Source organism: Sipha flava, unplaced genomic scaffold (assembly GCF_003268045.1).
Source record: "Sipha flava isolate LNK unplaced genomic scaffold, YSA_version1 266_pilon_pilon, whole genome shotgun sequence".
Lineage (NCBI taxonomy): Eukaryota > Metazoa > Arthropoda > Insecta > Hemiptera > Aphididae > Sipha > Sipha flava.
This window is the reverse complement of record NW_020272930.1, coordinates 222,015-240,438: the sequence shown is the minus strand read 5'-3', so window position 1 is coordinate 240,438 and position 18,424 is coordinate 222,015. Positions and strand designations below refer to the sequence as shown.

General features: G+C 25.0%; 1 protein-coding gene across 5 annotated transcripts; it reads right to left on the bottom strand.

Moving 5' to 3' along the window:
• Nucleotides 1-276: 276 nt before the first annotated feature.
• On the bottom strand, nucleotides 277-17,705 carry LOC112685116 (E3 ubiquitin-protein ligase SH3RF1). Of its 5 annotated transcripts, none has more exons than XM_025556900.1 (17): nucleotides 17,524-17,705; nucleotides 16,896-17,253; nucleotides 16,492-16,553; nucleotides 11,119-11,233; nucleotides 10,494-10,595; nucleotides 9,910-10,046; nucleotides 9,463-9,849; nucleotides 7,740-7,821; nucleotides 6,197-6,312; nucleotides 5,180-5,347; nucleotides 5,019-5,104; nucleotides 3,727-3,900; nucleotides 2,807-2,934; nucleotides 2,572-2,747; nucleotides 2,318-2,416; nucleotides 762-902; nucleotides 523-691 (listed from the first exon to the last, which is right to left on the bottom strand). In XM_025556900.1, exons 2-17 carry the CDS (start codon nucleotides 17,208-17,210, stop codon nucleotides 523-525), a joined length of 2,457 nt encoding a protein of 818 aa, XP_025412685.1. In that variant the 5' UTR covers nucleotides 17,211-17,253; nucleotides 17,524-17,705. The 5 variants fall into 5 exon arrangements, with proteins under 5 accessions (XP_025412686.1, XP_025412684.1, XP_025412685.1 ...); XM_025556897.1 differs by having other exon boundaries at nucleotides 3,718-3,900; nucleotides 17,524-17,704; XM_025556898.1 differs by lacking the exon at nucleotides 17,524-17,705 and adding an exon at nucleotides 17,460-17,481 and having other exon boundaries at nucleotides 3,718-3,900.
• Nucleotides 17,706-18,424: the final 719 nt, after the last annotated feature.

The window sequence follows — 18,424 nt, the reverse complement described above, 5'->3', positions numbered from 1 at the left end:
TTAGACATATGTTTTAATATTTTGGGCTATAATACTTTTTTGATTCAATATAATTTATTAGTCTTGTAAATTGTAACATAAAAATAAGAAAATAACATTTAATTCATTTCAGAAATTTTTTTTAAAAATAATAAAATTTAACAACAAAACCAGAAATAAACTTATTAACATAAAAGATAAAACTATTATAGTTAAAATATATTTTCAAAACATATAATATCACATTAGATAAAATTATGTTAAATGAATGAAATATATCTTAGTTTGTTGAATTTTCAGAATAAATACTTAACCGAAGCAGTCACATATTATTACTTAAGAAGTAATAAATGTTATTAGAGAATAAGTGCTTACTAAGTCACTGATACAATTTTGGTATATAATTTACATAAGATAAATTTATCTTTGTATCAGTAAATAACTAAGTACTCTAAAACTCAAATTAAATTGAATTAACATAGCCTAAAATTAAAAAAAAAAAAAAAAAAAACTAGATAGTATATTTGGTGCTGATAGAAATCATTAAATTTTTTCAACAAAACTTGATGGGAATAATCCACTTTTACCAGTTCTTAATAATGTACCTCTATACCATCCATCTTGTCTAATTTTATGTACATATAAAATATCACCAACTCGTAGTTCTAGTTCATATTCACTATTTGGTGGATATGCAACAATACATCTACACCTGAAAAATGTAATAAATATAATGGTAAAGTAATTGTTATCAGTATAATATAATTTCTGATTCAATTTACATATTTTGTTGAGCACGTGAGTTTTGTTGTTTTATTTTTCGATCATGTGGCTTGATATCTATTGAAATGCCATTATTTGTATCTAAACTATGTGATTTACGATGATGAATTAAAATTGATGATCCATTTGGTTGGGGTTCACTAAAAATCAAAATATTTATTTAAAATATGTACTTGCATTTTTACTTTTTTTTAAATACATGAACCTATTTAAGCAAAACTATATGGAAGTTTAATACTATAAGAGCAAATTTAGTAATTGTATTTTTTTAAGGAATAAATATACTTATCAATGAGGCACAGGGATATTTACCAAAATACTTCTATAACAGTATATGTAAATTAATAAAGTAAAAATAAATATCATTAGAATACATGATTCTACACTTTTTCAACACAAACATTTTATTCACATCAAAATAATAATCTAAAATAGTTAAATATTTTCATGGTGAGGCCAAGTAGTTCATCTAATACATATTAGATTAAACTATGGTAAAAGTTGAAATAACAAGTACAATGTACTCTTTATTACCCGTGAGTGGAGGGAAAATTATTCATAGTTTCTATGAAATAAACCATGTACAGAATTTGGTACTTACAAAAAAAGTAATGTTTTTTATAGATAATACATATATACACACACATAATTAAGGTTAGGTTAGTAGTTGAAACTATAACTTGTTACTGATATTTTTGTTAAAAAATAAATACTATATACATAATTAATATTATACACATTTTTAAATAAGTTGTTCTTATTCAATTTTCCTAAAATACCATATAGCATAAGATTTAATATTTTTAATTATATATTCATTGAATTTTAATTGAAATTTAATGGATTATTCACTAATATTAGCCACCCTATTCGATGTATAGTAGCAGTGGTAATTCTATCAGGGGGGGGTTAATGAGTAGATTGTCCTTAAAATTCCTTGACCTATATTATATTACAACAAAAACCTGATAATATATCTGTTATATATTATTTTAATATAAGTCCAAAGAATATCTTTTATTCTGTAATATTACATGAAATACATTTTTAAACTTAATCAACTATTTTTTTTATGACTACTTTTTTTAGGGATTGTATTGAATGTGAAAAATATTTCCCCCACCTCCAGTAATTATTCAAGGACCACTACTGGATATTAGAGTACACTGTAGTTAAATTAATAAAATCAATAATCACTTACCATGTGCACTTATATAATATAAAATATATGAAATACAGAATAGAGGTTTATTTGGTGTGGTTTAAAAAAAAATGAATGCAATTAAAAAAAAATTATTATTTAGTAATAATATAAGTAATGATTTATTTTATTTTTACTATTAACTTTTATTTTATTTATTTTAAATTAAAATGAAATACAATGATATTATTAATAAATATAAATTACAATTTTAATTAAAATAGAAATTCAACATAAACTAGTGACTAATGACAATCTATTAACTTTTACAATAATATATAACAAAATCAACTAAGAAAATTAGATTATTAATTAAATAATTTCACCGAAATTCTAAATATTTACTTTACTTACTTTTTAAAATTATGATTTCCTTTGACTTTTAATGGAAGTTGTTCAGAAGTCCTTTGTATGGCATCTACGTTCAATAATTTTGATGGACAAGAATCAGATCTTTAACGAGTGATGCAAAAGCAAAAAAACAAAAAAAAAAAAAAAAAAAAGAACAAACCAGAAGTAAGTGCTATGTACACAAATAATAAAGCGTGAATGGCTGCCATACACTAAATAAACAACACAAATAATATAATACATCAAAATCACCTTACCTAGTATGAATGGGTTGAGTTAGTGCGACAACAGCATTATTAGATGTATTATCATCGAACACAGGGTTATCCATTGAATACATAGGTGGAGGAGATTTTCTAATTTTCATATTCGAAAAACTACGCATGACTGAGTTGGTAAGAAAACATTTTTTTCTAACACGTTTTTGGGCCAACTGAAATAATAAAATATTAATTGATTGAAAATATAATAAGGTTCTAATAGAATAGTTACATTATCTGGGCTCAAAGAATGGGATGGAGAAGCAATGGATGTAACACCAGCATCAGTATTATTCGCCCCAACAGTTATTGGATCTTTATCAAGTGGTGCAGTCGTAGTTTTACTTAAATTTGGTGAAGCTATTAAGGAACAATAAATTGTAATCATTTTAAATGTTTATGACTAGAGGTCGGATTAATATTTTCTTAAAACCCTTCAAATATGATGTTTATATGTCATTTAAAAAAAGCAATATATTCTCTAAATATTCTTTATAAACACCAAATTTATGATGTTTTATATCTTTAAAAATACAAATATTCTTTCAATATTCTGTAAAATATATATATATATATATATATTAATTACTTAGTTTAAATGTATCAATTACTAAACATTATTATTAATTTGATTTACAATATTTTTGAAAAAAAAAAAAAAATCGATCTTAATGCAAATTTTAACCGTACGTAGTTTACTCCTAATATTTAGTGATTAATTTTTATAACAATCTAGAAGGATATAAGAATAACTACATATTCTTAATATTGAATTTATTGATCAATATTATCAAAATGCTGATGTATATAATACGTGTATGGATGTGCAGATAAATAAAAGGTAATATAAATTATTTTCTTTGAAAAAAATATTTACAATAATAAAAATGTTAATAAAATATTCTTTAATGTTCTATAACATATTAAATATTCTCTAACCCCTAAAATATAATTTTTTATGCAAAATAAATTTTTTTCTGTAAATTCTGTGTTTCAAGAATCGTAAAGATATCTCATTCCTATTTAATTGCATAGACTTGAAACAAATATGTAAAATCATACAAATCCAACCTCTATTTATGACAAAGGAAAAAAAATGAATTTAATAATAATAATATTACAAAATTAAATCAAATATAATACCTGACTTACAACACACAGACTTGATGTTGTGAGAAGGAGCTGATCGTACACGAGATGTTGATGGCATTTCAGACAACCAACATGATACTCGGTTATGTACGGAAGGACTATTGCTACGAGGCGGTAGTTCAGGTGGTGGGTATAAAGGTAAATTATCATCTATATCACTTTGAAAACTACAATCTATAAATATAAATTTATGGATTGAATAAAAATAATGTATACTAAAAAAAAAGTATAAATCAACAATTAAAACAATAATATTAAACATTTCCTGGTAAAGAAACTGATAAGATATACTATTAAATTTAGCACACGAGTCATATGCTATCTACCAAGAAAATCATATCTACACATATGTATTAATGCCTGTTGGTTCACAGTTGTTCATATTTTTTTTATTTTTTTTTTTTTACAAAAATGTTTTTTTTTTATATCTTGTAGGAAACATTCAAAAACATTTTTTTGATTGACGGATCTCCACCATTCTTCTTGCAATTGTCTTTCAAGATTGGTCATTTCACGAGTTCTGATTCCATACTTTACTTGCATTTGTTTCCATAAGCATTCAATAGTCTATGTTTGACCACCTGTACGCGAATCTATAGTTTTTACTGTAGTTAAATGTTTGGTTTATAGTAGATAGTATACAACACGTATGCCGTAAATTTCACTAAATTAGTGGGTAGTTGGAAATTTAATTAAATAGAATAATTTTATCAATAAAATAATACAATTTCAACTTTCTTATATTTTAGTCTATTTGAATTAATGTAAATTGTATTATAAAATACAACAAAAATAAACAATACTTAGGTTAAGTACTTATTTTAAGAATATTAGGTTTTAACATTTTAAGCAATGTTGTGCCATCTTTTTTTTTTTTGTGTATCATCAATAAAAATGTAATGATCATTGTTTTTACTATTGAATATATATAAAATAACTAAATACATTTTTACAAAGTGATTAACCAAAAAATCATAAAATTACTTATTTTATTGATATAAATGTAAATAATTGCTATATGAAATTGAATAAAAAATATTTAAATATTTATTTTAGTTTTTTTTTTTAGAAAAACTACTGTAATAACTAATGATTTCATAAAACTTTTGGTACAGATTATCAACTCAAAAGTATTAAAATAAAAACAAGAATAACAAAAATAATATTGTAAAATCAATATATTTCTTGTTTCATTTAAAATCTAAAATGGAAATGACAATATATACTAAATAGCAGATAATAATATGTTAATAAGATAATAAAGATTAAATTTTCAATAAAATAATTCTTACCATTTGATGATGATTGATCTTCTTTTAATTCATGAACAGAAGATGAATTAGTATTAGATTTACTACTGAGTAAACGCACAGATATCCTAAAAAATATAATTTTTTAAAAATATTTCTTTTATTGATTCAAATATAATTTACGTAAAATAATAATTAGTTACTTTGCAGGTGTTACATAGTTTCCTGGAAATACACCAGAACAGTTTGATTTTAATGAAGTTCCTTTATACCAGCCATCTTGGCAGCATTCAGTAACCATATATAACTGTCCACGTTTTAACTCAAGTTCATCAGCTTTTTGAGGTTTGTAAGGATACAATGCAACATGCCTTAATTTTAAAATAAAATAAAATATATTAAATATTAAGTAAATAGTTAAACAATTTAATTTATTATATTAGTATTTTTATATTAAGTCTAAATCAAAATTAAATTTAGAACAAAACAATTAACCATCATCAAATTTTTTTTTTAAGTAATTAACTAAATACTTAATAAACATACCAATTGGAAATTACAACTTATATATCTATATATATATATATATAAAAAAAACCATTAAATGATATATAAGCAAGTGAAAGACCATAGGCTATTTAGAAAAAAAATGTATTATAAAAATTGATAGTATATTTAAAAAATTTAAATACATTTTTCAGTTATTTTTATATTTTTCTAGTTGGTTTAATCTTTTTTATGTTAATTATACATATATAATACACTTAAACTTCTTATTATAGTATTATGTCTTATTAACTGAATACTTTACTATTAATGTATTTAAGTATTTTCATTGAATAAATACAAAAAATATTAATATAAGTTAATTTTTATTGACCAGCTTGTTGTGTCTATGTTCACAATTAAGAGGTTACAACAACCACATTACATTTATATTTTAAAGAATTTTAAGAATGTGTTAAATTTGCAGATAAATTCTTATTAAATGTGTAATAGTATGATAACATAAAAATATTTTTGATAATTTAATAATTATTATAAATATAACCATGCAAAATAGAAATTATTTAATAAAATATTCTGTGTAACAAGAATCAAATTTATAATTATTTATATTACATAGTTAAATACTAAAATGATAAATTAACATACATTTTTGAAAATTAATATCAAAATATCTACATTAAAAACAAAATAAATACAATAAATCTACATACTTTGCTGGTAATTGAATAGGTACTTTAGATCTTAAACTCTGGGTAACTATTGGTCTAGAATGACTTCTAAGACTTCCATGACGATGAAGTTTAGAATCTTTCACTCCATTTATTGCCTAAAATGTAAATATTATTTTATTTTACAAATTATATTATTAAAAAAAAATAAATAAATAAATAAAGAAAAATATTAATTATACAATAATATAAACTTATATTTTATATCATAAAACAAATACAGATTTTTCACTCATAAAAATCATAGATAACTGGATTTATAAAGTGTATATTAATTTAAAAAGTAACAGGACTGAAAAGTCAAACAAAGTTACAAACAAGTTAGATTAAAAAAAAAATTCTGTTAAAAACCAATTCTCAGTACACTTGGAGTCCATATTAAAAGTTGGCAATAAACTATCTACCTTTATATGTAAAACCATTGTTTATAAAGACTAATATTTACTAGTAATAGTATACTAATAGTATACATGATCAACAGTACAACTCATAAAAATGTCATTAATCAGTAGAATCTAAGAAACCTGCTAAATCAGCAAGGTTATTTTATACAATTGTTATGAATAAATAAATATTTAAATAGTTATAATTTTTCTAAAGCAAAATTTGACTTTGAACAATTTTGATTTCCTTATGAAATTATGAAAATATCACTAATCAGAAAAATATAACCAAATATTTACAACAAAGCAAACAGATAATTGTATTTTATAAAATCTTTAAAATTACATTTTTTAACAAATGTCAAAATAAGTTTAGTAATTTAATAAACTTTTGAGTAAAATATTAATATTTGTTAATATTTTATTTAATTAGTATATACAACTTTGAGGTAGCTAAAGAGATTAGAAAAAAAAAAATTGTATGGACACACTTTAGTGTGACAACTGGACACAATTTATTCAAAATTTTTATTTTTATCAATATTAACAATTTAAGTTATAAAAAGTACTTAATAGTAAATTTAATAAATTGCAACATTATTTCTAATAAATACTAAAAAATATAATAAATATATTAAATTTACATTAAGGTGCATTCAAGTATTAAGTCAGCATATTTATTTTAGCATTTTTCATCCCATTTCCCCTCTCCATGTCAATGTCAGTCAAACAGTAAATAACCCCCTCTTCTAATCTGAAGTAATTATTTTGCTTCTTTAATATGGCCCCCCTAAATTCTTTTAATATTATTAAAAAAAGGGTTTCTTACAAAATATTAAATTTCCAAAATAAAAAATACAAATACATCTTTTAATTTAATTTGACATTTTCATTTGTTTTTTGTTCACGGATTTGTTAACCACTGCGACATATTTTCAATAACTGTAGATCCAAAAATGAGTTTAACACACTATTTTAGTGGGATCATAATGATGAATCTGATGTATATAGTTGATGCTGACATTGGATTTGAGAATTATACCCTTTAAGTACTTTTAAATTTCTTAAAACCCCCCAGGATTGCTCACATAATACTTGAATGCTCCCTTATTATTGTATAAAATTAGTATTAATGAATTTACCTGACTGGATTTATTTTCTAAATTAGTATTTGGAGTGGAAAATACAGCAATATCATCTTGCGATAAATTCTCAGCTGAATGTCTAAAATTCAACAAAGTAAATTAATATATGAAGCTATAAATTCAAATATATTTGTTTCTTAAATTATTTATATTATTTACCAATTTATTATTTGTTATTTATCAAATTTATTAAATCTGATATAATGGTATACTTATTTTAAATATAATATTGAAATAATTGATTTGATTCACAGTACAGAGCAAAATATAAGTGGTTCTAATATTCTAGTGGAAAAACATTAGCGAAACCACTATTCTCTGTTATCATTAGAAAACAGGGATCTATTACACGACTTTATCTTCTCTTAAAAAAGGAGGGTAGTGTCATATGCATAGTAATACATATTAAGATAATAGTATCATATGATTATAAATCTACCCATGTATGGTAAGCGTTGACAAAGACCTTAAGATTGTTTTAATAAGCAAAATTATAAAGAAAAACAATAAAATGTAGTAAAAAGAAACTACTAAATTTAAGAGCTTTAATGGTTAATGTCACTGAATATTGTTTAATTATTCTAAAAGAGCACAGCATAAAAGAATAGTTGATCATTCCTCTAACAGCCATTTTTGGTTAAACCACATTCACTAGTAATCAGAGAGGTGAGCATCAAAGTACTTAGTGATTTGGTGTGCCATACCCTTATACCTAACATATATTTGAAGCTTAAAAGTAATAGTCTTATATGTTAAAATCTCTTAACAGGAAAAAAAAATATTTTAAACAAAAGAAAAAAGGAAATATAGTAGTTATTATTTATATCCATCTATTTATTTTCATCAGTTATTCTTATCGTTCTATATTATAACATATATATATAAAAAATATTATATTTTTTTTTAATATTACAACACATAAAATATTGTAATACAATATGACAATTTTAAATACTTATATTTTTATTTATTGTTATTTTGAATATATATATTTTAATAGTTTTTTTATAAAGAAATATCTTAAATTAAATTTCTTAATTAATTAAAGTTATATTTAAATTAAAAAATGTATAAATAAATTTGAATACTTATTAATATCTAATAGTTATTAAGTGTTCATCATTCTTATATTCTTAAATATATTAATAATAAAAGTTTAATATAGAGAAATATTCTTTATAAATGACTATATAATTTATTTTACTAGACAACAACTGCACATAATAAATAAAAATATAACTGTGTAATATTAATACTTTAATAATAATAATATAATATGATTAAAATTATTATACTTATATATATATTTTACGAGAATAACCTGTGTGTGTATCACTATGTAAGGTCCCCCATTGGTGTTGAGTGAGTGCTCAACTCGTTGATTTTTATCATTATTTATTATTTGATAAGCAAATACGATTGAAACCAATACCAAATCATTTATATTTAAATATTTTAAAAATATAATTATGAACATTTTACCTGATGATAAATATTTCTAACAATAAAATTAAAAATTTTCAAAATACTTAGAGGTGAGCGCCACACTCACCACAATATCAAGACGAGTTAAAAAGAATATATTAAGAAGATGGCATTTTCCAATGTAAATAAATTATATATTTGCAATACAAAGAATAAACTCTTACAAATTTAATATTATTGGAATAAAAATCTATTTATTGTAAAATAAAAGCCATTAAAATATTTTGTTTCTTACCTTTTATTATTTTCTGATAAATGAGAACCCAATGAAAGAGGACCAATACCATTTGTGAAACTATGTCGTTTTGGTGGATCTGGATTTGATGTTGGTAAAGAACGATTTGTTGCAACATCAACAAAAGGAGCCCGGGAAGGTGATTGAGTTGGAGAACTAGATGTGTCAGATGGAGAAGTTGTGTTGGGAGATGTAGATGTGGTAGTGGTAGAAGATGAGGATGAAGTATTTTCAGATGTAACCTTTGTATTATCCAACACATGTTTGGCTTCATCTGTTACAATACTTTTTATATTTGTTGATTGACAAGCAGCTGACAGTTCCACTGGCAATAAAGGAGTAGCTTCTTCAGGAGTAGGAGGAGCAATTCTACTTGTAGGTTGTGAGCTAGAAAAAATTAACAATAAAAATAATTAATATTAGATTAAAAATTTAAAAAATACTTACTTAACAGAAAGTTTCATTAATGCTCTAGCTATTTGATTTAAGTCGACAAACGATAAAGGAAATATACCAATTCGAGTGGCAATTTTTCCTTCAGCCCAATTTTGATCAATCCTCCTTAAAACTGTAATTATATCACCCTGAAAAATAATGAATAGTTAAAAATTAACTAAATTACATGGATTGGAATAGATATTAATAATTAATTTATTATAATTCTAAAATGTTTGTTAAAATAATTTAAAATATAAAACTTTTAAATATTATGGATTTAATACAAGGTTGATAAAAATATATATTACATATTAATAATTTATATAATTGAAAAATAGGGGGAAAATGAAAATGAAAAATGTCTATGATTAATTGAAAAATAGTATGATTATCATTTGACTATACCAATTATCATCTAAACAATAAGTCATCTTAACAATAAGTAAATAAAATTATAGTAGCTGAATCCAAAAAAATTATTAAGTTGATTGTTCTGATTTAGCTTTTCAAATGAGCATAGACATTTTTTTTTTTTTGCAAATATATTATTATTTATAGAAACATTTTTTAGTAGTATTGTGTGATCATATTACTTTTGAAAACGATAAGCATCCTTCGTCATCCTCTTTGTTCATTTTAAAATCATACAATGCTTTGCATTGTGGTATATGACTAGGAAGTGTTGTTGGAAATACCTAATATTAATATACAATACATATATTAATTATATTTAACATTTAAAATATATATTAAAAATGTTAAGAAAAACATGCAATATATGACTTAATGAGTAGCTGAAATCACTAATAAGTGCTGCAATTAAATACCTATGGTATAACTAACTTATGATGTGGGACCATCCAGAATTTTAGGCATAGAGCCATGTGTTCAAATCATATGTTCCAATAATTAATAACAAAATTTAACTTACATCACCACTGACAGCCAATGGCCATATTTGTTAACTTTTTTATAAATCAAAATTAAAAACGAGATAGTACTCAAGAAAGTATATCTATATAATAAATGACTAATTTAAAGCATTCAGTTGTTTATATCCTATTTTTAATAATTACGAGAAAAAAAAATTACTATAAAATACAAGTATTAATTCTAGATTAAATCAAAAAGCAATGCTAAACAAATATGATAGTGTATATTATAATATTATTATATATTTAGTTTAATTATGAATTCATGAATGATTCAAAAACTAACCTGTACATATGATAAAGGGAATATGCCAATAACTCCATTTGCCTCTCCCTGATACCAATTAGAATCAACTTTTTGGCGTAATATAATCATATCTCCTTTTTTAAAACTTAAATCTCTAAAATGAATACATACATATATTATTAATACATATTATACATATTATTAGTTGACTATAACTCTGCTTTAAGTGTAACTTTTATTATACATAATTTTATAGTATAGACAGTAAACAAATAGTTTATATGTAGAAATTAATAAACAATTAGACTGGAGTATTATATTTGTAAAGTACTACAAGTTTCGAATTAAAAATTCATCATCAGGTATACACAAAGTTAATAAAATTAGGACTGAATATGAAAAAATAAAGATAATTTATTTTAATATGGGAGATTATTCAAAATGAGTTCTTATTAGACAGAGATATGTTAAGAAATATAAATACTTTGGTTATTATTATTTATTATTATTTAAAAAGTATTGATATAAGATATTATTTTTAAAATTGGTTTGTTTATTTAAAATATCATAAAAATTATTTTTCTTTATTTCACAGTATATGTTTAACTCTTCTAAAACTGAATCAATGTAAATGTTATCTATAGTGTTTAATATTTTTAAGTCTGTATTGATATCAAAATGTATATTAGTTTTTTTTTTTTTTATATTAACACGAAACAGTAAATATTTTAAAAAGATAAGTTTATAACAGTAATAAATTCAATACAAACAAAATACAAGAAATTATTCAATCATTAAATGAAAAATATTTCCAATATAATAATACATTTTATTCTCAAAAACAATTGGGATCAGAATGCCGAATATCATACGTATCAACTGCAGCAAGATAAACCCACACGTGTCGTGATCAGAAATTTACACCCAACAACTCAAACCAGCCTAATCAAATCTGAATTGGAACTTCGCGAATTTGAGGTACGTAACGTGACTAATGTTCTTCATAAAGTTCATAAACATCCATTACCAATGTTTTTCGTTGACCTGGAACCTTCCCCTTTATCAAATGATATCTATAAACTGACGTCCATGCTCCATACTAAAATTAAAGTAGAGGAGCCCTATAAACCTAAGATAATTAGTCAGTGCTTAAACTGTCAAGAATACGGCCACACGAAATCTTATTGTAACTACGTTACAATAATTGTAATTGTGTAATTGCGTGCGGTATGGTGATCACCACCAATCATCTGATTGTACCATTTCTCGAGATACCCCTCCAAAATGTGCGCTCTGTCATGGCAATCATCCAGCCAGCTACAGAGGTTGTTCAGTGTATAAAGAAATTCAACGACCTAAGAAGCCTTCTTCAAATAATGCTTTACTGTCTGATAATTCTAGATTTAAGAAAAACAATGTACAATTTAGCCACCCAGAAAACGATGCTCCCCCAAATAATGCTCGTACATACGCACAGGCTACCTTTAGCCAACGCTAAACACATCCTTCTCCTACCTCTGAATCTAACATTAATAATACAATGAATCTTTTTCTTGAGGAATTTAAATCTATTATAAACCCACTTATAGCTCTACTTACTAATGTAATTTCATCCTTGTTAGATAAAAAAAATGACTAATACCGCTACAAATAAATCCCTACTTGTTTTATTATTTAATGCTAATGGACTAAAAAATCATATATTGGAACTACAAACAGTGCTAAATAATAAACGTATTGATATAGCCTTAATTACAGAAACGCATTGTACCCCATACTCGCACTTAAATATACCAGGCTACAAGATTCATAAAGCCAATCATCCTGACAATACAGCCCATGGTGGTGTAGCTATCTTAGTTAAATCTTCATAAGTTTATCATTCTCTTCCAAGCTTCAGTGAAGATATTATTCAATCTTGCGCTATTCAAATTCATGTTAGTAATGTTCCAACCACAGTTGCAGCAATTTATTCACCTCCAAAGCATAAAATCTCCTATGACAACTTTTCAAATTACTTTAACACAATAAAAAATAATTTTATTACTGGTGGAGATTATAATGCGAAGCATCAGTTGGGGTTGTAGAGCAAACAATCCGAGGGGGAACATTCTCTATAATTTTGTAAATTCCAAAAAATTCAAAGTTCTTGCTCCTCCAAGACCTACTTATTGGCCATCATTCCCACATAAAAACCCAGACATTTTGGATATATTCGTAACTAAAACCCCATCAAATTTTCACTTTGAAGTGGACAATATCCTGGACTTAAATTCTGATCACTCGTCGGTCATTCTCACACTAAATGATTATCCTTCAATTAATACCGAGCCACTAAAATTGTTTCATCCTACAACTGATCGATACAAATTCCACGACCTGGTAAATCAAAACCTCCAATTAAATATTAGATTGAAATCCAATGATGATATAGATGAAACTGTATATAACGTAACAAATGTTATACAATCAGCAGCTTGGGCGGCCAACACAGCTAAAAATGATCATTATACTAACAACAATTCTAACAACAATTCAACAAAACCGACTAATATCCGTATCCTCATATCAGATAAGAGAAGAGCTAGAGCCCTCTATCAACGTACTCGACTACCCTCCCACAAAAAAATATATAATAAATTAGGTAACGATCTAAAAAAATTCTTAGCAAAAATCAAAAAACTTTCCTACGAAAACTTCCTGAATAATTTATCCACAAAAAATGGTAGTCTTTGGAAAGCATCTAAACAAGCACTTAATTTTAAAGTAACTACTCCACCTATTAAAAAATCTGATGGGAGTTTTGCCGTGTCCGACACAGAGAAAACTAATCTTTTTAAAAACCACCTGTTCGATGTTTTTCAACCTCACCAAGACATTCCATCTGCCAACTTAAATACTGTTCTTAGTTATCTTGATATGCCCTTGCCACCTTCTCTCCCTGTTAAAAATTTTTCACCGAGCGATATCAAATTTGCAATCCAAAAGCACACTCTTAGGAAGTCTCCAGGCTTTGATCTAATAACGGCCGAAGTAGCTAAATGCCTTCCTAAACGTGCAATCGTACTACTTACTTATATATTTAACGCCATACTCAGATTGTCGTACTTCCCGCTCTTATGGAAGTTCTCCAAAATTATACTTTTCCCAAAACCTAACAAGCCCCCTGATCTGGTGACGTCATATAGACCAATTACCTTATTACCTTTTTTCTCAAAAATACTAGAAAGACTTATACTGAGCCGTATACTTCCCCAAATTAGTGAAAAAAAAATACTGCCTAACTATCAATTCAGTTTTCGCGCACAACATTCAGCAATCCATCAAGTACATAGATTAGTTGACTCAGTCTCTTATGCTCTTGAAAAAAAAATGTATTGTTCTTGTATTTTTCTTGATATTGAACAGGCCTTTGACCGTGTATGGCATAAAAAGGACTGTTATACAAGTTAAAGTTCTTTTTGCACCCAACTTATTTTACACTACTTAACTCATACTTAACTGATCGTTATTTTCAAGTTCATTTTAAATCCGCATACTCCAACATAGCAAACATCAGAGCTGGGGTTCCACAGGGAGGCATCCTATCCCCAATTCTGTATAACGTATATGCTTCAGATCAACCAACCTCGCCTAACACGTTAGTGGCAGACTATGCAGATGACAAACTTATCATATCTATAAACGAAAGCCCTATTGTAGCATTGCATAATCTTCAAAATCATCTTTCCCTTATGGAAACCTGGTATAATAACTGGAGAATTAAGGTAAATCAAACCAAATCAAATCTTACAACTTTTACCCTTAAACTAGGACATTGTCCGGCAGTCACTCTCTTTGGCACTCAAATCCCGATTACTCCAACAGTTAAGTATCTTGGATTAACCCTTGACCGTAGACTCACCTGGGCCCAACATACACGTGCAAAAAGACTACAACTAAACCTACGACTTTGTATGCTCAAATCATTACTTGTTAATAACAAACACACAAATCTAAATATAAAACTTCTAATGTATAAATCCCTCATCAAACCCATTTGGACTTATGGTCTTCAACTGTGGGGAAATGCTAAAAAATTAAATTTAAATCGAATACAGGCTTTTCAAAATATTGCATTAAGGAAATTAACTAACTCCCCTCTTTACGTTTCAAACCATACCCTTCACTCAGATCTTAATATCAAAACAGTAAAAGAAGAAGCAATAACTTGCTATAAAAGATTCCACAACCGTCTAGCATCTCATTCTAATCCTCTAATTAAAGCTCTTTCATCAAATGATATCCTAGGCAATCCTCCAAGGCGCTTAAAACGCAACTGGTGTAGAGATTTGTTAATAATAAAAAAAAAAAAATGGTTAGTTATGGGTAAACCTTTAAGCGTTCTTTTATTTGATATATTCATGCAAAATTATGAAACAAATAACAAAATATACAAGCCATATATAAAAGAATATTATAGATATGTTAATAACACTTTAATTTTATTTAGAAGTTTATAAATAAAAAATATGAGTTTAATATTTATAGAAAACCTACCCAAACTTAATTATCAGTAAAAACTCAATATTATCTATAGTATAGCTTATAAGAATAATTTAAATTGAAATGTTATTAAAAATATTCATAAGCATATTAAAGAAAAAATAAAACACAACTCACCAAATTATATTGTTAACTATTGTAGTATGAAATATCAAAATAAGATATTTAACAAATTCGCTAAAATTCTAAACACGGATATTAATAATATAAAAATTGCTTTTAAAACTAAAAATAAATTAATCAAACAAATAAATAGAATTAAAAACTACACAAAAAATCCTTTAAAAGTGCTGTCATATATGAACTTCATGTAACTGTAATAAATTTATGTAAGCAAAACAAGTAGAAATTTCATAAGATATAAACATATTTCTAAAATAAAATTAAAAAAAGACTGTTTCTAATTCAAATTCTGCTAAACTTGTTTTAGAAAATAACCATAATATACATTTTGATATCAATACAGACTTAGAAATATAAATTCCCAAAATAAAATTTTAAATGAATATCTTATATCAAAACATTTTAGATAATAATAAATAATAAGAATCAAAGTATTTATATTTCTTAATATATCTCTGTCTAATAAGAACTCATTTTGAATAATCTCCCATATTAAAATAAATTATCTTTATGTAAAATGGCTAATTTTTTGCAATGTATGTTTTTCTTTAATTTATCATATTCAGTCCCAATTTTAATAACTTTGTGTATATCTGATGATGAATTTTCAATTCAAAATGAGTCTTACTTTAGAAGTATAATAATTACAAAGCCTTTTTATTTATTTATTTATTAATTTACGAGTATTATTAATTTATTAATTTTAATTTTATAGTTTGACATTAAATATAATTTAATATTTACCCAGGTTCTTTAGAAGAATAATCATACAATGCTCTTGCAAACATATTACGCTGATATGGCACCTAAAAAAAAACAGAATATAGTAAACATTTTCTAAGATCAAAAAAAAAAAATTATTTTATTTATTTAATTGACAAATATATGATCATCAATACTATTTTTTACCAAACTACTAAACTTAAAAATTATTAGTGCTGCTAATAACCATTAACTTATAGTTAAATTCTAAAAATATGAAACATGAAATTAAAGAAATCAACTTTAAACAAATTGAAGGTTTATAAAACCAATAAATAAATATAAATATTTTAAAATATTAAACTATATCTAATATATAATTAATGTAAACAATATATTAATAGGTTTATTGAAGGTAAGAATAATAATCTTTATAACATATTAACCTGTTTAGGTGTTTTATGTGGTCTTTGATCTGAGCATCCAACAGCTGAAGGTTTTTTGGGTGGTGATACAGTTGTACTTTTACTCTTCATACCTTCTAATATCCGCATGAGTAATACATTAGGTGGTAGTTCATCCACTCGACACTCAACTAGTGTTCGGCATTCTGGACATCGTAGCTCTTTGTGAGTAGCTACAATTTCATCAAGACATTTTTTACAAAATGTATGCTGACAAGAGAGTACTTTGCTCGATGTATCTAATCGTTCCAGGCAAACTGAACACTCAAGCAAATCATTCAAAAGCTTTTCGTCCATTATTGATGAGTTCTAATTGTTTAAAAGATCATATTATATCAACCTATATAAAAAAAACAAATTAAAATATAAAAAAGTTATTCTTTAAATCAATTGACAATCAATCTCGGGACCACCTACACACTACAAAACCCTCTTTAACATAAAAAAAAAAAAAAACCGGAGGAATTAATCAAATTTAACGTTATCTTATAATTTTTAGTCGACAGAAGTTGGAGCTTTTTATTTTGAAAGTTAAAATATGCTTACTCGATTTAATAATAATAACAATGTAATATTGTAATATTGGTTAAGTTTGATCAGAACGTTTTACCTTATCACAAGCTTTTGTCATCACGAAAACCCACTAAAAGACACCATCCATGAAATTAACTACAACTATTTTTCATCAATTGTGATATTACAGTTCAATTAAATTTAAAATGTTGAATTGAATAATAAATATAAAATGAAATGGTAGGTTTTAATATTATAATACCAAATTACAAAACCATAAAAATAAATTCGCACTTCTATCTTTAATCCCCACCTTAACCAGTTGCCATAAAATCCATCATCTTTCTGATCAGTGTAGCCAATACGATATACATGTGAAATTGCTTAAATTTATAAATTAGTATAAAAAATGAATTACACGAATTATAAATATATTAGGTAAAAAAGAAAAGCCCATCATAAACTGAGCCTTGATAAAGTCATTAATAGAGAATATCGTAGGTTTTTATTTTTTAGTGTTATGTATATAAAATGATGAATTCGGTATTCACCTACAGACATCTAAGTCATAGAACTAGTACAAATAATTTCGAAATAGAAAAACTTCCATAGCTAAGTAATTGAGAAAATTAGAGGGTAATGTCACTGCCACATGATGTTGGTTTTTTTTAACAAAATTAAATTATTTTTGAATAAGAATTTAAAATATTTTGTATTTTTAATTGATGTCATGAACCTGTTGTCTACGTTTATTATATTATTGCCTATAAGGATTCGTGAATGTTATTGTTGATGCATTTATTAATATGTCGAACAATAACTTCTAAAAAATTAATTTTTTTCTCTTAAAATATATAATAATTGAGTATCTATGCTTATTCCATTTATAAAAAAATAAAATCAAGACATTTTTTTTTTATATTCAGTTGCGATCTTATAGACTTTATACCTGACAATGATTTTTAATTCGAAACCGATCACAATAATAGTACTCCAGT